The 20,532-nt window shown below is 35.7% G+C and overlaps 2 protein-coding genes across 2 annotated transcripts in view; both read right to left on the bottom strand.

The window, feature by feature from the left end:
• Positions 1-17,641, bottom strand: part of LOC125824317 (norbelladine synthase-like) — a 127,942-nt gene extending 110,301 nt beyond the window's left edge. The window contains exon 1 of the mRNA XM_049503665.1: positions 17,636-17,641. The gene's annotated coding sequence lies outside the window, so the exon portion shown is untranslated. The remainder of the gene's footprint in view (positions 1-17,635) is intronic.
• LOC125824300 (formin-like protein 13) lies at positions 12,210-18,696 on the bottom strand. Its single transcript, XM_049503649.1, has 4 exons — positions 18,489-18,696; positions 15,237-15,937; positions 14,058-14,279; positions 12,210-13,976 (listed from the first exon to the last, which is right to left on the bottom strand). The coding sequence occupies exons 1-4, from the start codon at positions 18,559-18,561 to the stop codon at positions 12,390-12,392; spliced, it is 2,583 nt and encodes an 860-aa protein (XP_049359606.1). The 5' UTR covers positions 18,562-18,696; the 3' UTR covers positions 12,210-12,389.
• Positions 18,697-20,532: the final 1,836 nt, after the last annotated feature.

The raw sequence follows: 20,532 nt of genomic DNA, 5'->3' as shown, positions 1-20,532 counted from the left end.
TTTACAATCAATGTCAGTACTATTTTTCAAATCATTTTTTCAGATTCAAGACTATACATAACCTGCAAAAGCACAAGTGAAGGTTTAGTTCTAAATCATTTTCAGAACCTAATTAGACCATACATTAACTAATATGGAGATGGTGATAAAACACTTATAGTAATCATTACTTTTTATCTACACTATTAAACTAATTTATAATGATACGTAACACTTTATTATGAGAAAATGATCTCATATGACCAGTTACCGTCTAAGTGGTAGAAATTAACCCTATAAAGATCATCTTTGTGTTTTTTATTTACTCATTTTGATATAAAATTTTTTAATTAATCTTATTAGTGTATATAAAGTAAATTCCTCTTTATTTATTCTTCTTGTATAGTTACTATAAAAGAAAAAGATCATAGAATAGTGGAAAAGGGTAAAAATAAAATAAAATGCAATGTGGGGGAGTAATGATTAGGTAATATGAGAGTGCTTTGGTAAATTTGGACACTCACTTTTATGTCAAATTGGATCTCTGTGACTCTCTTTAACCAAGACTAACTAAAGTCTTGTTCCTCACATGCCATGCCCTTTTGTACTTTTTCCTACTTAAAAAAAAAAACTCAAAATAATTTATTTTAAAATTTTATGCGAAGCCAAAATCAAACCATACGGTACGTACTCCATATATTATAAAGATTTAGAAAAGACTACTCTGAAAGACGTGATGCATGTAGCAATGATTAATTTCACGATTTAATTCCGATAATAATTACAAATTAGAAATGAATTTATTGTTGTTTCAAGACTCCCAAATTAGTTTATACTATATAATTTTACTTTTATACACGATATGAGTTTTTAACGTAAAAATAACTTCACCACTATTCACGATACACTATATCATATATATTCTATTAATCGAGTCACCATAAGAAAATAACCACAATTTACATAAGGAGGAAAAATGCACTACAACTATAATAATAATATAACAATTAGTCAGAAAAAATATTACCCTAATGGTTAAACAGAAAAAAGTTATAGTAATGATGAATTTTGGGGTAAAAAACAATTGCTTTGGGAGGCAAATGATAATGTTTAGGGTGAAAAATAGTCCATGAATTTGTGCATTATGGCCTCCTGCATGCATCAGGGCTTAATTATTGTTATGCATGATTATATATAATTAATAAATAAATTATAAGTAATATGTAATATTTAAAAAGTGTAATACTTCTGAATATCATAATGTCTCATGTTTTTGAAAAAGAATTTAACTTTAATATATTGATATAATATAAACAATTATTTTACAATCATATTAAAATTTCATATAGTACTTGGTAAATTGTTTATAGGTCTAATTTTCTAACCTTAAACATATCGTAACTAACCTATAGACAGTTCTATACATGAAACATTTTTGCTTTCACAATTCTAGTCCATTAATTCATAAATTATGTTGAAATGTAGAACTCAAGAAAAGATATGCACCTGAAAGAAATACTTGATGTTTTTCGAAAATAAATAATTAATCATTTACTTTTCATGTATCATAAATAGTCAAGACATTAAGAAATATTCATAAAGGCCTTTTGAGAATTCATACATGAGCTCATAATCCTCTTCTTAATTTATGTTTCAAATTAAATAATATCACATAAATTAAACGAAGACTATCATTTACTCTATTATATTTTCCCCAACACTATTCCTAACTCATGTTAAATGGAAGAAAAAAAGTGAAGAACGTTGGGATGAATGTAGAAAAGGTTTTTTTTAAAAAAAATAATAATTAATAATGTATCTTTTAATTACCTTTTTTTTTATTTTTAAGCATGTGAAATTAAAGCATAGGTGGATAAGGCTGCATTTGGATTGTGACCAAAAAAAAAAAAAGCAATGTTGTTGATATGTTATGTTTCACCACCACGTGAAATTAAAGGCACCTTCCTATTATTTTGTTTTGCTTTATGGTCGTTTGCATATATTGCTTCACATTCAATTTATTATTTTTCTCTTTATCCCCACATGACCCTCCTTTGAGTTATGAGTTATTGTTGATATGTTATGGTTCGATGTCAGTTTCATAGCCATATATATTAGTGTTTAGTTGGATATTTCATTGTCGAACAATTATGTTTATATATACAAAGTAGATAGGTCATAAATTATTTTTGGTGTGTATACATTAGTTTTGAATGCGCTTAATGAAAATTCTGACTTTATCGTCGACTGATGCATACTCTTCACCAGAGAATTATGTGGTGTATAGAGGTTAAATGTTACCTATCATGTCCTGCAAAACTGTTTTGAATTCCAAGGTTGTTATAGGAGCGGGATGATGAGAGGAGGAAACTACATTATTACATTAGTGGAAAAGAATAGGATTCAGAGGAGAGATTCTACTATTACTTTTACTGTTTTCTAATTTTACACATTCTTAACTAACACACCTAAGAAGAAAATTTATACACATTCTTTATTCATCTTGTGGACTCGAGACTTCCATTATTATTATTATTATTATGTACAGAATGGAGACTTGGAAGAGTGTGCAGAACTGTTTGGATTATAATTTTTAAGTTAAATATAAAAAGTTTATTAATTTATTGCTTCCACTAAAAAAAAAATTAGTTTCTTGGTCACTTTTTGAACTTTGCTCCACATGCTGAGCGTTGACGGCACGTGATATTACCAAATCTATATTATTATTTTTTACATACATAAACATAAAAGTTGTTTACTTCCAATTTTGACTAAATTTTTTTCGAGTTAAACATCGTCACATAAAAATGAAACACATCGAAGGAATGATTGTTTTAGTTATTACAGTTTGATATCAAAGTTACCTTCTTGCAACTTTGAAGACTTAATTAAAGAGTTCATATATGAAGATCTAATTATTCATATATTTTCATTGTAAAGAGATCAGAATTATCAAACAAAGTTATCTCAACTCTAATAAATACTTGCATAAAATGAATTGAAAAATAATACAAAAATATATGGTAGTAGGATGAACCACAAAAACTAAGACTGAACTAGGATCATCACCATGAAATACAGGGAATAAAAAATGACACTAACTGAAAGATTTAACAAAATGGACAACAAATTTCTATGTTATCATTTTTTTTATAAAAAAATAAAAAATAAAAAAATCTTCTCAAAGAATTTCTACATTCTTTTCCTAATAAATAAATATGTACAATAAGCCTACCTCCCCAAAGTAATTCCATCTGCATACTCTAAGATTCTGCAAGAAGGTTGAAATGAAATAAACAAGAAAAACAAGAGTTATTGAAAGGGTCAGTAAACAGAAAAGGAGCAGCAAGTGACTATGTTGCTCGGACTCTTCAAAAATGTTGTTGCACCTATGTTAGATCCTTCAAAAAAGCACTAGTTTTGAAGTATCCGACATGCACCAGGGGCACATTTTTTTAGAGAGTCTGAGCAACATAGGCAGCAACAAGCATGCAGTTCTGGGATTACCTCTCATAAACAAGGATAGAAGAACTCTGTGGGTGGCATTGAACCTAAACCAACGTTATCCAGTTTTTCTGCAGAGAAATGTACATCGTTCTTTATATCCATCAGATAACTGATTTCTCGCTCCCCGTGAAATCTTCAATCTCAATGAAGCTTTGCCATGACAAAGAAAAGTTGCTCTCATGTTTTCAATGAAGACATGATCATGCTCTTTTCATATAAGAATACATTATTCCAGACGATGTCAAGTTTTCTCCGAATGACTCATCTTCTGCTTCTCCACTGCTTCCTTCTCTGCTTTCTTTCTCTCAAACTCCACCTGCTTCCGGTTTTCCTCTAGGGCTTGATTGAACATCCTTCGGAAGTTTAGTAACGTTGTGATAACTAGGGGAAAAAGAGGAACGACGTTAAGCTGGGCACCTCATTTATAGCTACAGGTCTAACTGTGCACATATGATCATACAAAATGCTTTGTTACCAGTTTCGAAAATTATCATACAAAATGCTTTGTATAATGTGTACCCATGTAGAATAGTAAACTCAAAATATTTAGTGATATGATCAAATGCTACCACAAGGCAAGGGATCACAGAAAATCTGAAGCACATTTTTTTTAGATGATCACTTATCAAACATTACCTTGTTCAAATGGGCAACGAGCTGGATCTTCTCCAAAGTATAGAATCAATGTGTCAACATTTCTACCCTGTTGGAACATAAAGAAGAAAAACATACCGTTAGGAACATCTCAATGTGGTAAGACACCAAACGACCACGAAAAATTCTGTTAGGAATAAGACTTACCACACCAGAATAAAGTTGAGCCAAGGACCTCACTTCACCTTCAGCATAACAGAGAAACTCCTTCAAAGCCTGGCAAACGGCAATTATACTAATCAATGAGAATATTCATTATCTACTTTCTGATCTCTCTTGTTCTACCAGCACAACATGTGCAAATAAAATGTTTCAAGATCTCTTTTTTGATTCCATCGGCTATCCCAAGTAAAAAAAAAGAATAGGAATAAGAAGAAAGTTAATAAGAGGAATCCCATTCCAGTGACAAGGATACATGAGTGCTTTTTTCCTCCTCGTCTTAATCAAGAATGATCAAAAAGGATGATGAAGTTACCAAGCTTAAGGATGACATGAGATGAAGTAAAAAAGAAACAGAACTCCCATACTTTCATCTCAAACCAGGGGATTATCTTGGACCAATGAGGAAAAGAAACTAAATTATGCCTGGGACAACAATGATTGTTGAAGTGGGTAAGCTTTTAGATGAGATGGTCACCCACTTCAACATGGTATCAGAGTCAGGTCCATCTCTGTTTGGACTCCCGGTCCATGCTCTATTTGGGCCTGGGCGTGAAGGGGGGTGTTAGAGTGGGTAAAAGTACCACATTGTTTGGGGAATGGATTGGTGGTCTCCTTATATGGACTTGGGCAATCCTCCCCTTGAGAGCTAACTTTTGGGGTTGAGTTAGGCCCAGGTGCCATATCTTTACAATCCGGAACCAAAGTCCCAAGTCAATTAGGGCTTTCCACAGCATATCTACTCATGATCGTAAGACTCCTTTGAAAGTGCACATATGTCAGCAGTTATACAGCTCTAACACCAGTACCACAGCTTATGGGTACAAAACTAGAAAGTAGATGGCTGGCTGTTTCAGGTCTTACGCATCAGATTGAGGAAAGGGAGGAGCTGGGATAAAAGAAGGTCAGTGTCTTACAAAAGAATAAATGTTTTCTCTTTTGTTTGTGGCTCCCTCTGACAACACTTCTTTTCCTATCTTCTTCACCACTCTAGATTTCCGATTTGGTATAATGCTCTGCTCGTCTACTAGGATCTTTATTCTTCCACAGATCCCCATTCCGCTCTTGGTGTTCTTTATTACAGTGAGAACTTTTTGCTCTTCCTGCTCAACATTATATATTATCAAGGAGTGTCTTGACTTAGAATTCTTTTTCTTTCTCATTATCCATTATAAGAAAGAATAAAAGTGAATTAGAGCCTTCATCACGAGAGAATTTTTCAGTTCTGAATTGCATAGTGGAATCTAGGAGGATTCGGCTTCTTGAAATGCGCTATCATCTACTGTGATCACTACTTGGGCGCATCTCAGTGGATGCTAACATCACGCTTATTTATTTTCATTTTTGATTGAGCGGGTAGAGTGGTCCAGAAAGAGGAAGAGACAGAATCTGACGGTACACAGAAATCAGTATTATGTAGTCATGACTTACCTTACGGAAATTCTCAGACACAGCTCCATCGTTCTCAGACATAGACAGTTCTTGTACAACTTTCTCCAGTCCTTTGCTAATAGCTTGCATCTCCTCTGCAAGAAATTTCAGTTGTATCTGCAGAAAATTTTTAATCAGACCATTGTCAGTCATATTTCTACAGTGAACTTATCATTGGTTGGTCCAAATAATGATACCTTTGCGCAAGGTTCCAAGCTAGAAAGATCATTAGAAAAATCTAGCAGTTCGGGCAATTTGTCAGCAAGAACCTGGCAGAGAAAATTTCTTTAAGCATCTTGTAAAATATGCTGGTTGCTAACATGAGGTAAACTCAAATTCAAATCATTTTCCTAAGTGAAAATCTTGAGTTACAAGTAGTAAGATACCAGCGCAATGACGAGAAAATAGTGAATATAAAGACACGTAGTTGTTATGGTAACACTTTATAAAGAAAAGGTTCATACCGGTCAGCGCCTAAGTGCTAGAGGATAATTTAACATCAATAGGATAAGAAATCTGGAAGTACCAGATGCGCCATGCAACTTTTAGGATAGAGATAATTATATAGATTGATTTGATAAATGTGAGGAAGCTGATAACAATGTAAAAAGCCAAGTTTTGTGATTTGATTGCATGTCGTGAGAAAAGATCCATTCCTGTGCATCTAGTCATTGTTTATTTTGTTTTTTATTTTTAAAATAAGACTTCTATTCTTCCTTTCAGCTAAGCTTCTTATAATCAACTTATATACAGATTCAAAAACCCAAGTAAAGAGATAATCCCTGATTTATCCAACGAACTTCAGACACTAATTCCTTTTTCTCAACCTGACCAGTTAGGGTTGAATTTATAATTTGTCTTTACTAACTTCAGATATAGAAACTTTTAGCTAGATAAAAGCCGATACAGATTTCTTTTACAGATGATCCTGGGACACAATTGAAAAGGATCTAATGAGAGAAGGTGCAATCAGCTGATCTGATTATGTAAATTCAGGTCACAGATAAGAGAAAATTTAACTCATGCTCAACATAGATGATCCCTTCCAAACGAGCAAATGTCCTTGAAAGCTGGCTTTATCTTAATGTGCATTCTACTAATCACTGACCAAGCATCACATAAATGAAATGCTATGACTCATTTATTTCAGAAAACAATCAGATCTGCCAAGAAATTGGGGACTAAGTGAACAAATTTTATTCTGCATTCTGTTCAAGATAGGAGGAAATATGTGTGTAATAGAAAACACCACCCCCAAAATATTAGTCAACCATATCATCATGCTTTCATCAAGAAGAGTGCCGATCAAAGATTGTACCTTGCAAAGATAATGCATGAGAGTCATCTTATTGTTCCGTGCACGTGTCTCTGTTAGTTTTAGGAGGCTATCTAACCTGAATCCAACAGCAGAACCTACAGAAATCATCAAGAGATTATTAGATGAGACGAAGATAATTGCTCAAAGATTTCTTTTTTTGTAAGAACTGCATTTATCATCTAAATGAAGCAGGGATTTTTCAATAATTTCAAGACCAGAAAAGCCAAAGGAGATGACAATTGCAGAGATATATCATTTCATCAGAAAAGCTTTGAGCCATACCCAGTTGATTTATTTGACATGTTTTCCTTATCTAGAGTTTAGATTTCTACTGCTGAAGGAGTTCTCAACTTGGAAATCTTTTGGTGGGACCAATTTTCCAAAAATTTCATGAAACATAATTGGGTAAATCTCCATAAGAATTAGACCTATTCAAATAACAGACATGCAGGCTGTGGTTTCCACCCTACAGGCTGTGGTTTCCACCCTACAGGGATTTGAAAAAAGCAAGTTTAGATGGTCCTTAGCAGGAACAACATCAGTTAATCTTCTATACAAAGCTGGACCTGATTATTTGAAGTGGTAAGTGCACCAACATAGGTGAATGGTCTAAGCTAATAGGTTTAAGTGTTGATGATGTGCATTTAATTTCTTAATTCCACACCCCCATATATTGTGTAATTTCTTTTGTCATTTGTCAAACAGGTCACTCCTTTTCTTTTGGGTAGGGGAACTCTTCAACTCACTCCCTCAGAGAAAAATAAGACGCCACAATGAAGAAATCAATAGCAGATATGCTTGAAAATAAAAGAGATGTTTACCCACCTCTAGCAGTTCCCTGGTTCAAAGCATTTCCGAGAGAGAGAATTGTTTGCATAATCCTTTTCAATTTTGATGAACCTTTAATCTGATTACAACATCAAAGAGAAGATGATATTCAAGGACAGCATCAAGAAACCTCTTGTCTCATCTAAAAGTGGTAAAGCATTAAAGTTGGAAAGAAAAAACAAAAGAAATGTGCCTGATCAGCTGCCGAATTCACAATATTCAGACTCTTCCTTAGCTCAGAAACCTGAAATTGAAAGAAAACAAATATGCTGTCAGCAAGCGAAACATTCCCAGTGCAGCAAAGAGGCAGCAGCACCAGGCCAAGTGGAATCTATTAGAATAGAAAATATTGCAGCTCAATCAGTAAAAGAATAGAGCCAGGAGGTTGGCATCTGCCATCTTCTCACCTGAGATTCAAACTGAATCTTAAACGAAAAAACTCGCAGCTTGGACTCTGTTCGTGGTACTTGCATCAACTCTAACATAAACTGCAACAACAAAGAGATCTTACAATTAGATGTTACTATATAAATGGTCCAATCAATTCCATACAGGATAAAGTGGGATAGTAAGCAAAATTAAAGAAAAAAAGGTTATTTCACAATGAACAAACCTGTTCACATCGACCCAACTTCTCCTTCTCTCCTTTATAACCCTGAAGCAGAAATGCAACTAAAACAAGGTTATTCACTGTGTTCCTATGTACATTTAATTATTAGTTTTCCTTAACTCTTTTCAATCAGATCTTTCACCTTGAGAGTTTCCATCTCCTCCTTAGTTGGGCAAAACTTAATCAGATTCTCCACCTGATCCACATCTAGTGCAGAATCTTCCAGTGCAAGCACCGAGTTCTGTTGAAATTATTAAAAAGTGGTAGCCAACAATTAGAAGCATAATCCAACTTTTAACAGAAAATAATCCACACAATTGACGTTATATTCATGGACCTTGGGCCTACCACAACCCCAAAAGCTAGCTCATGAGGTAAGGATTGTCCAAAACCATATAAGGAGAACAATTACCCATCCACCACCAATATATAATTAATCCAAAGATGTGTTTGGGTGTAGGGGTGTGTGTGTACATCATTCTTGGAAATAATCACATTTCAATGTAACTCGACTATATGCAGGATTATGGTCCACGGACCATCACAGAGAGATGACAGGAAGAGATGGAGAAGGTTAAAAATGAGAACATTTAGCATGCAAAAAGTGCACAACCAGGACTAAAGTTTGTGATTACAAGATTCAACACGTACAAACACCTTGTCTCGGGATAGGTGACACTTGAATGGCTTTGTTTTCTTTAAATATCAGATTATACTTAAATCAGCAGGGATATGTACATTGGTTATACAATAAAGTAGAGTCTTACGATATTAAAAGACGTAAGTTTTTTACCAATACAATTAAGCAGACAGAGTCCAAATCAATAGTAAGTTCCCATTTAAGCATGGATATTGTTACTACAGATGTTTATTTGAAAACTGAACATCTCGCAAAGAATCTCTAACAAGGTCTACAATGTGATTGTTATTCATATTTCTGAGAGGAAGTTAAGTACAAAATTGAGAAAACAGAAGGGAGTGAAAATTATATAGATAAGCAGTCTAAGAACAATGGCACACAGTTTACAATAATTGCTTATCAAGAACACAAAAATCAGTCAAACACTGGAAGCTATAAAATATGGGACACATAACATGCTTTAACTATTAGAACTTGAAATGTCAAATGAATCATTGTGATAACAGCACCACCCTACTGCAGGCATACAGAAGTGGATAAATGATTACCCAAGATATATGACACAGATGAATACAAACAATTGGTACAAACAGCTGTATGTCAGATATATATATTCTAGAATAACCATATTATCCAAAAAGAAAGCCAATTGTATATGTATACAGCTTACCAGCATTTCATGCAGTGGTATTTTCACCTTAGAAAGCATGATTTCACAATTATAAGCTCGTCTATGATCAACCTGCCAAAATAGAGTTCAGGTAAATGCTCTCTTAGAACATGGAAGAGCTGAAATAGTGCCACACTTCCATCTTTTCTCCGCAGCTATATGCGAGGAGAGAACAGGCAGTGGCTTCCACAGAGCTATATGAGTATCAGGTGGAAATGGATTCTATCAGATGTTACTCATGAATAGGTTTTCACTGAATCCGTGACAAAGAAGCTTAGATAATCTGTGGAAACAAACTTGGGAAGCAGAATTAAAAGATTTTGTTTGTCCAATTACCATGGTATTATATAACTGTAAAAGATCCCAATCTACAGGCCTAAGAGACATAATTTATTAATTAGATTTTTTAAGATACAGAACAATGTAAATATTTGTTAGAATAAAAGCAATAATTTTTTATGACGTGATGTCTGGCCAACTTGCGCACCTCGACTATTCCACCGGATACTGCTACCTCCCACCAGCACAACACAGATACCAGGTGATGTTTTCTACCAAAGCTTTGACATATTGGAAGAAATCACCTAGTGTGAACTAGAACCTGAGACCTCATGGTTCTCCCCCAACTTCATTGACCACTAGGTCACACTCTTGGGTGCAGCAATAGCTTGCAATAGCTGATATTTATTTATTTTTGATAAGGTAAAGCAATAGCTTATATTTTACTGACCCTCAATTAAACAAAAAGGCAGACTAGTGCACAAAACATCCAATCCTGCGTTCACGCAAAGTCGGGGAAAGGGCCGACCTCAATCATGAGTATAATAAATCTGTTGACCCTAGATTCAAACAATGTGAATAAAGATTAAAATCCAATTACACGGCTGCCTCAGTACAGTGCACTGACCTATGCAGTTCCTTTTTTCCAACAACTTTCTGTTAAAGAAAAGGACCAACTGCCATAAGGTTTGGCATCCTCAATAGTGAAACTATTGGTCCTAGTGTCTTTAATTTTATGTTATTCAGTAATTAAGGGACGGTTCTGAATGAATAACACCATGCACATTTGACAGCTTTCAGATTTGACATTCTAGACAATCCAACCATGGTCCATTCTGGAATTAATATTTATATGTAAATTTATGTATGATTTTTAAGTAATCAGTGCGACCTCCTATCTAAACATGCTATATATCAAGTGATATTACATTAAAAAGAAAAATAAAGATCACTGAGAGCAATAATGCCTACAAAATGTCAGCACTGTGCTTCTCTGTTTACACACTAAGGTTTTTAGGAATTAAGTACCAAATTTCAGCCAAAGAATTTCACTCCAGAAACCCTTCTGAAAACAAAGTTTCTTAAGCTGAAAACTAGGTGATCCAAAAAGGAACCACGTGAAAACACAGAATCGTGTCAAGAAAGAGAGATTGGGGAACAAGCTGCATTAAAGGAAGTAAGGAAGTACAAGACCATGACAGAAAGTGTACGTTAGAATTAGACTGTTCATAATATTTAAGATTCTGAGATTTATGTCAAACCATGGAACACCTGCACCAGGAACTTTGCAAATGACTGTATAAAGATAAAATGATCTAGGGAAATTTTTTATGAAAATCCACAAGGAACCTCAGATGTCATATAGTCATAAGCAATTACCAGTTGCACTTTCTCCGGCTTCTGCCCCATTGAGGTCCCCGAATTCCTTTTCCCTCCTGAACTGCCTTGTCCTGAAGTTGGAACTGCAGCTGAAAAGAGGGATTCAAGCTCTGATATATCAATCTCTGGTGCCCTATCAAATAGAAATTGGAGGACATCAGAAGTTATATCTGGAAAGAATTTTAAGAAAATTAACTAATGACTACTTTCACACTCATAGTTAGCACCTACTTGGGAGCATCACTGCATTTTTGAGCCTCGGCCCACAAGCTTCCTGAGACTGCTCTAGATATTTTTAACCAATGCAAAGGCTTCAGTTTCTTTGATGACTGACTTCTTGAATTCATGGTACGAGGCAATGGTCCTCGTCCCTTTAAGCCAGGTGGAGGAGCAGAAGGTGGGGGTGGAGATGGAGAAGTAGGGAGATTACTACCTTTAGATGCTGACTGTATCATACTAGCACCTGCTTTTAGATCAGGATTAAGAGAAGGGACTGGAGGAGGGGGAGCAGAAGGGACACTTTGTCGAGAACCCAACGCAGGAGGAGGAGGAGGTGGTGGCATTGCAGATACATTCGCAGGCTTAGAAGCTTGAGCAGCAGGCAAAGGAGGGGGTGGAGGTGGAGAGGGTCCACCATTGAACGAGGAGTTCTCCTTCATAGATTGCACAGGAGGAGGTGGAGGCAGGGGTGGTGGCACCCTGGTTGGGGGAACAACTTTTTCCTTCAAAGGTGGAGTAGGTGGAGGTGGAGGTGGAGGTGGAGGCGGTTCACAAATAGAGGCAGAATTTGTGTTCAATATTTGGGTTGTAGTTAACTGGCATGGAGGTGGAGGAGGAGGTGGTGGTAGTGGCGGTGACTTATCTCTAAAAGCTGAACTTCCCTTCAAAGTTGGGACTGGTTCAAGTGGTTCACTAGTACAGACAGAATTCTTGCTCAATACTGGGGGTGTAAATAATGGGCATGAGTCTCGAGGGGTGGAGGCGGAGGTGGTGGAGGTGATGGCACCCCTCTGAAAACTGAATGTTCCTTCAAAGGTGGAGTGGGAGGAACAGGTGGCTGAGGTGATCCACCAATGGAAGCAACATTCTCGTTCAATAGAGGGATTGGACGTTGTGACGGTGGCAGTGGCGGCGGCGGTGGCGGTGGCGGTGGTGAAAAATTACTACTCTGGACGAACTGTTGTTCTAAAGGTTTGATAAAGGGAATGGCAGCTGATGGAGAAGAGGAATTAGGAGGAGCTAGGGATGGAGGACAACTTTTAGAAGGATGAAGAGGTCGAGTAGGTTCCTTTTCAGCAGCTTCATCACCTGGCTGCTGCGCTGTCCGAGGAGGTGAAGTAGACTCCCCTTCATAAGCTGGCTGCTGCACTGTCAGAGGAAGCAGAGGTGCATCAGATTGGGACATAGTAGGTCTATCATCCTTCAAGGAAACAATTGGAGAACATTGTGTTCTGGGTGGAGTAGCCTGAGATGCAGAAGGTACAGTTCCAGTGACTAGTTTATCCTTCACGGGAGGAGTCTCTGGTGATGGTGCCAAGGGGGAAGGAGACAGAGACAACCCAGTAAGATGAGGAGGTGAAGCAGGTTCTCCTTTATGATCTGGCTTCTGTGCTGCTAGAGGAAGCAGATATGTATCAGGTTGAGACGAAGTAGGTTTTTCATCCTTCAAGGATACAATTGGAGGACCTTGGGTTCTGGGTGGAGCAGCCGGAGATGCATAAGGTACAGTTCCAGTGACTAATTTATCCTTCATGGGAGGAGTGAGCGGCGCTGGTGTCACTGGAGTAGGAGATAGAACTAGTCCAATACCAATACCCTGATCCTTCCCAGGTATGGATGAGGATGAAGGTGAAGTTGGAATGCTGGTCTTGAAGGGTGGAGTCCTGGTCTCAGGTAGGGAAGGAAGGTCATTCAGCTTATCACATTCTTGTACATGAGGATCCAACTTCTTTATAAGTGGAGGATGTTCCGACGTTGGAAAAACGTACAGGGACTGTTGTGATGGCACAGAAGACACACTAGGTTCTGTACTAAGGTCAGCAGGAGAAGGTTTTGAAAGAGGAATTGACGGCTGCAGTTTTGACACCTTCATCTCACTTTTGGTCCCAATAAATTGAGGTTCAACTTTCTGTTGGTCACTTTGTTGTACTTTGGAGGATGATTTTATGGATGACATAGATTGCTGCTCCAATGTAAATGGTGACGAGCCCTTTGCATCATTGTCCACTGGTGCAGGTCCCTTCCTCTCTCCAGGAGTCTCCAAATTTGCTTGATCGAGGAGCATGCTAGTGTCTGTAGACAGGGGAGGAACGGATTCCAAATTTTCCTGAATTAAACCTGACGTGGTTATTTGTTGGAGCACATTACAAGCAGCACCAGCCTTTGGACTTATCCAATCCACAGAGCTAAAGATTTCCTGAACTTTGGCAAATGCCTCCACTGGTAGGCCATCCTTCTCCTCAAAACAGGACAAATCTACAGGAAGAACAGAAGCAGCAGTGTCCATCTCTGAGAAAAGAACCTTCATCCAGAGCATAACTTTCATAAATTACAATATGCTTCTAGCTGGAGAGTATCAACAACAACAAAAAAAAAAACATACCTCTGCTCTGAAATCTTTTGGAAATTGATCTTTAGCATCCCATAAAGTGTCAAGTTCATCACGATTTAGAATCAAAATGTTTGACCTAATAAAAGCTGTGTTAAACATAGTCCTAAACATCATCTGTTCCCGCTCCAAATCATCGTGCAAGCAAATACATTCCAACACAACATCGCCTTGAATATGGCAATTGATATCAATCTTAACCAATTCACATTCGGCCTGAAATGATATTATAAGGAATGTTGAATCAATACTAGTCAGTTGGGTCCTAAGAGGGCATGCATAACAAGAATGGGAAAGAGGGGCGAGGGAGAAAGACCAAGATATAACAGGTACATGCATTTCAAGCATGTGAAATTAACAACCTAACTCAACTGAACTCCACTTGAGAAAAATCATAAGAATAATGGCATTAGAACAAAATGTCATAAGGTTCAAGTAGAACAACTTGTTAAATAGTCCAATTCACTCTAAATCAAACATCTCAATCCCAACGGAAGACCACCGCTTGACAAATTAACAAGGTCATAGAGCAGAGGAAAAACCGTAAAATTGCTTCTTTGGGAAGATGAAAGAATCGAGAGAACTGTAGAAAATTAAATATTAGGTAGTTGATCCACTCTAAGTCAAACATATTGATCTCATTGAAATACAATAAGTTGTACTATCATAGATAAAGTTCCCCATATGTTCCTTGGTCTATTTGGACACTATTCACATGTGTTTTTTCAACTATAAATGAATCTGACAAGGCTATATGTCAGTCCTAGAAACAAGCAGGGGCGGAGCCACGTGCATGTCAGGGTTTCGTCGGAAAAAAATATTGTATATACAAGTAAAATGACACACAAAGTGATTAAATAACGTATTTTGGACACCCTTGACAAAATAGGTTGTTGTGGCCCAGTGGTTTCAGACCCCTTTAATGAGTTTCGGACCCCTTGAATGAGCTAGTGCCCACGTGTTTGAATCTCATTAGCAACAATTTTTTTCTCCTTTTTAAAAAAAGCTTTTGTTGTGCAATTTCAGGACACCATTCGTGAAATTCCTGGCGTCGCCACTCGAACCAAGCATCATGTCTAATCAACAGAATAGAATAAAGATACCCTTCCTCAAAGATAGCATAAACCCTTTGGAAGTAACATATGATTTTAGTAGAGGAAAAAAACATATTACCTGCTTGTAATGCCGGACAACTTTATTCCTCTTTGGAGTTGAGAACAAAATTTTTGGCGATCGATCAGAAACTAGAAACGGGTCCTGTCCATAGATACGAAATATTGGCCGGCAACCACCCTCGCCATCAAAATTAGGTATAGCCCTAATAATGATGCAATCCAATGTGAGTGCTCTATCCAATGGAGGCCACTGCATGTTCACATTCCTCCTGGCTACATACTGTAGGTATCTTAGCTGAGAAGGAATTGGATTCAGTGGCTGCAGCAAGTACAAAAGTTCACGAGGAGCCTGCTTATAAATCATGTCTAAGGTCTTCTGCTCTCCAGTGTAATGTTTCCTGTATATCAATAACGCAGCCAACATAAATGCCAAAACTGGCCAACCACCCCGTTCACAGTGCATTAAAAGCACATTTTGTTGCCCAAGTGAGAGCCAACTTTCACCGGATCTTAGAAAATGGTGCATCACTTCCATTGAAAGCAAGGGGCAACCCTCATAGTGCCGAGGGTAGTCCATTATTGTCAGATCATACTCAGACAGAATATTTGCCATCAGGCTCTGCGACACACCCTCACGAAAATTAAAAACCAATATTGACGCATCAGGGTAATGATCCCGAAGTTGACTAATCACACCTCCTGCATAGCCTTTGTAATTTTCTTCCTCCCAAACATCAGTGGTGAAACAGCAATCAAACACTGCATATAAAATAGAACAAATTATTAGCAAAACTGATGTACCAACAGGCATTAACATTTTCAAGTCACAAAATACTTTTGTGTTGATAAACAGAGATGACATGACTCAGCTGTAATAATCTCGGCCTCCTGCATTATGTCGAAATCTAAACATAAATATTTTGAAAATAAAATTAACAGTGAAAACCATTTTCTCTTGCCACATTACTGTTCCGTTTTTCTCCCTTTTCAAGGAGAAGAAATTTGGATTCTATTGTCACAATACTGTTTGAAACACTTCAAGGAAGCATGCCAAGGTGTTTCTTGACAGTGTCCCTTTTAGTTTTTAAGGCATTGATTGAATAACATCACATTTGAGTTGTTGTGTTTATTAGATTCAGTATTTTCTCCATTCCTTCCACCTTTTTCTGGGTCACGTAAGAGTAAGATACCTAATTTACATGTACTCAAAACTTGATAAAATTGAAAAAATCACTACTGATTGAAGATTATCTAAAGCATCACTTCCTCAAGTATTTTTACCTTTTTGTACTACACATCAAAGTATGACTGATCAAAACTGTTCAACTCACAACTACTGGAAAGCTAACCTTTTCTGCTGGGTGACATGGTTTTCCTTTCATCTAACCCTAATAGAGAACATGTCTCAGCCTAAAGAATCAGTTCAATCCTCTACCTCTTAAGTGGCGGAGTTTTCCACTTCAGTTTTTTCTTTTGCCTTGAGTGATGGTGGTGTCAAGCGCCAAGTTGCGTGCACCTTGACTATTCCACCACACCTGTTTATTTTTTTTCCTCCACCAAGATCTGAACCCGACACCTCATGGTTCTCCTCCAACTTCATTGACCACTAAAGCCATACCATTGGGTTTTTTTACTTCAAAATATTCTAAGAATAATATCATTTGCATTAATCATCAGAACACATACATAGTTACATTACTTCTTTAGCCTTTATTCATTTATAATAGTCCAATTGAACAGTTGTGCTATCAGACACCGGAGAGATCAAATGAAACTGCATTATGCATTAGTGTCCAGCACAACCACCCTTCGAACTAAATGACCCATACTTTGGGAAAGCACTATTTTAGATTACGTTGGTAGCAGCAACTTAGAAATTTCATTAAATATACTAAACAAAGCACAAGCAGGCTTTTAATTATACTATTCCCAAGTATTACACTAGAGTATTTTGGGCGAAAAAGATGAGCTGAATCCTCTGCCCATTAAGCAGCTTATGCTTCGACTCAGCTCAGCTAGCATGCCAAACGTCGCCAACTTGGCAGCAGTCAATATAGTCATCACAACATAATTTCCCTGAAAATTAACTGAATTTCGCTTAGGTGAATTAAAGTATATGACAGTTTCTTCATTGCAAGATAACTTGCATTTTGCCTCAACTCGCTTCATCCACTCACAATTCCAACTTAACATCCCATATTTCGATATTTTCTTATAATCGAGAAATCACCGAGGGCCAGCTGGCATACAGTTCAAAACATGTACTTCAAATTATCCAAAAGTAGCTAAAGTCTAGTCTTAATTTGTATTAAAGGCCCAAATACATGCCTCTTCAATTTCAATAATAATAAAGCTCCTTTCCGAATCCGAACAAGGAAATATATCTTCACTGGCCTCAAAGTGGCAACAAAAATGATTCCTTTTTTCAATTTTCTATGTCTTAACAGAGAATAATCACTTCTTCTTTTTTTGTTAACCGTGACATCCGGGTTAACTTGCACACACTTTGAATAATTCCAGGGGATACATGTCACCTCCCAGGCTCCCACTATGATAACTATGGTGCCCGAGCCAACTTGCGTGCACCTTGATTAACTCTATAGCAAACGTGCCATCTCCCACCAGCAGCATGTACCACGTGGACAAAACTCGCGCACACCTCAACTAACTCTACGATATATGTGCCACCTCCCACCAACAACATGTACTAGGTGGATAAAACTTATACCCACTTTGACTAATTCTATGGAATACCTACAACCTCCCACCATGATAAACACGTTGCCCGAGCCAACTCGTGCACACCTCAGCTAACTCTACGTCATACGTGTCACCTCCTTTCGGCAACATGTACCAGGTAGACAAAACTTAAGCGCCCCTCAACTAATTCCACAAAATACCTATCACCTACCACCAAGATAACTGTGGTGCCCGGGCCAATCTCAACTAATTCTACGTGATACTAGTCAACTCACACCAACAATATGTAGCAGGTGACTCTATCCACCAATGCTAGAAATAGACGAAAAGTAAATATTTTTGTCTCGGGACCTGAGACCTCATGTTGCTCAACCCACTTCATTAACCACTAAACCACCCTCTTAAATGCATAGAATAATCATTTCTTCACATTTCCATTTCCCCATTATAATTACATATTTCACACATTGAAACATAAAGTATAAACCAAAAAAAAAAACTCAAAAAATCATAAATTTTCTATTTATTCCAGCTCGATCTCAAATACAAACAAACAAAAATCCAGAATTACAAAACCTCCATTAATTAAAACAAAAAAAAAAAAACGTACCATAAACTCTCTCGCAGATCTCTAACAGTCCATCAGGTGGCTTCCTATAGAACAATTTCCGTAACAATGCCATTTTCGCTTAATAATTCAAAAAAACACCTTCTTCCTTCCTTCCTTTCAAATTCCACAAAAAAAAAAACTATCTATACATACAAATATATTTATTCATATATATAATATATGTGTATCTATACATATATTTTGTGTGAATTTTTGTGTATATTTTGAAAATGGAGAGTTTTTGTTGAAGCTTGAGAGATCGCTTAACGAATAAAGAGGAAGAAGAAGAATGGATTTTTGTAAGAAAACGACGACGTGGAAGGCATTTAGGCAAGGCAACGTAGACTTTGGAAAAGGAAAATTTATATTACAAGTATCTTACTTCAATATATATCCCATATTGGAAATTTTGTCATTTAATGGGAAACTACCCTTTTTAGGAGTATTGAAAAAAAAATCGTCCACGTTTCTGTTTAGTTGTCATAGTTTCTTGAAAATTATTTTGATTAATATTTTAAAATATATTTATTCATTATATTTGATATGAGAAAAATAAAAATAATGTAATTTATAGTATTTTTCGTTAGAGTTGTTCAAGATCGAACTGAAATCGATAATTTGAATCGAAAAAATGTTATTGATTTATCGGTAATGATTTATTCGTTTAGCAATATCGATAACGGTTTTAATTTTTTTATTATCGATTCTGAATGGTTTGAGGTTATTTTCTTAATAGGTTAACCGATAACATATTGAAAAATAAATAATTATATTTATATCATTTATTACATATAGTCCTTGACTTAGAGTTTAATTTCATACTTTTATTTTTGTCTGTATCAAACTCTCGATTATTTTACAATGTAACAGTGTTTGCTTTTGAGCAAAAATGAAATTTGTCAATTCGTATGCATGATTTCTTTGGTTTGTCACCTTGTTTATAAGTGATTTTCCATATTTTTTTAATCAAATATTAACGGTTAAATCGATAACGATTAATAACTAATAAATCAATAATTTATAAGTTAATATCTTAATGGTTCTATAATAGTTTAGCATGTTTACAAATCGATAACAGATAATTCAAGCAGATAAATTGTAAAATTAAACTGAATCGACCGATACACAGTCCTATTTTTTGTATAGTTTTTGAATGTTAAAATATTTATTTTAAAATATTGAACTAATATGATCTAATTTACTTTTAAAAATTAGTGGAATTGACTTTCGAAAAGCATAACATGACAATTAAAAATAAATGAAGAGAGTAGATATTTCATTTTACTTATCTATTTTGCAAATTGAGTTTTTTTTTGTACTAATCTTAATATTAAATAACTATATAAAGTAATAGTTAAATTTAAAATTTTAAAGCATTATTAATAAAGTTAGTTTAATAAACTATACACCTACTTAAAGTTTTTTAAAGATGTGTGTGAGATAAAAAATTAATACAGTTTTATTTTTTATTTAATTATTAACTCGGGTTATGTCAAGATTAATTATTAGTATCAAACTAAGTTATTTATGTCAAATTGTGGAATAATAGTACTGAAAATTAGTTATCTCAAAATAAAATAAGGTCTCTCAAACTCTTTTTTTATGTAATAATTAGATACTGGGTATTTTTTACAAGTAAACAATTTATTCTTAAGATTGTATTAATGCACGTTATTTTCAATATAATAAATTAAACAATCAATAGAAAATAATTCTAGAATAAAGCATACTTTATGAGGAAAAAAATCACTATCAAGCTCGATACTTACTCTTTAACATTTTTTCCTTGTAAATCGATGTGAAGCAACTTTGTTTGCGTGTAAATTTATATAGAATGGTGATGGACAATGTCTCATTCAGTTGATATCAAATTAAACTTTTATGAAATAAAATTATATGATTTAAAAGCAAGATATACAAAAATTATTTTAACACTATAAAAATTAATGACGTATACTTCTCTTATAATTTTCATCGAACCTTATTGATCACTCGATCATACCTTTACCTACAAAATGTAAGACTTGTTACACTAGGAAATGTA

Source organism: Solanum verrucosum, unplaced genomic scaffold, assembly GCF_900185275.1.
Source record: "Solanum verrucosum unplaced genomic scaffold, falcon-dt-bn FXZP01000022.1, whole genome shotgun sequence".
Classification (NCBI taxonomy): Eukaryota; Viridiplantae; Streptophyta; class Magnoliopsida; order Solanales; family Solanaceae; genus Solanum; species Solanum verrucosum.
This window is presented reverse-complemented; position numbering and strand designations above follow the sequence as displayed.

What these genes read in the sequence shown, in the direction of transcription:
- LOC125824300 (XM_049503649.1), bottom strand. Translation starts at nt 18,561, where the DNA reads ATGGCATTGTTACGGAAATTGTTCTATAGGAAGCCACCTGATGGACTG. An exon ending in TTGTCCGGCATTACAAGCAG is followed by an intron (nt 14,280 to 15,236) that starts GTAATATGTTTT and finishes ATATCATTTCAG; the next exon opens with GCCGAATGTGAATTGGTTAA. An exon ending in CAAAAGATTTCAGAGCAGAG is followed by an intron (nt 13,977 to 14,057) that starts GTATGTTTTTTT and finishes CTCTGGATGAAG; the next exon opens with GTTCTTTTCTCAGAGATGGA.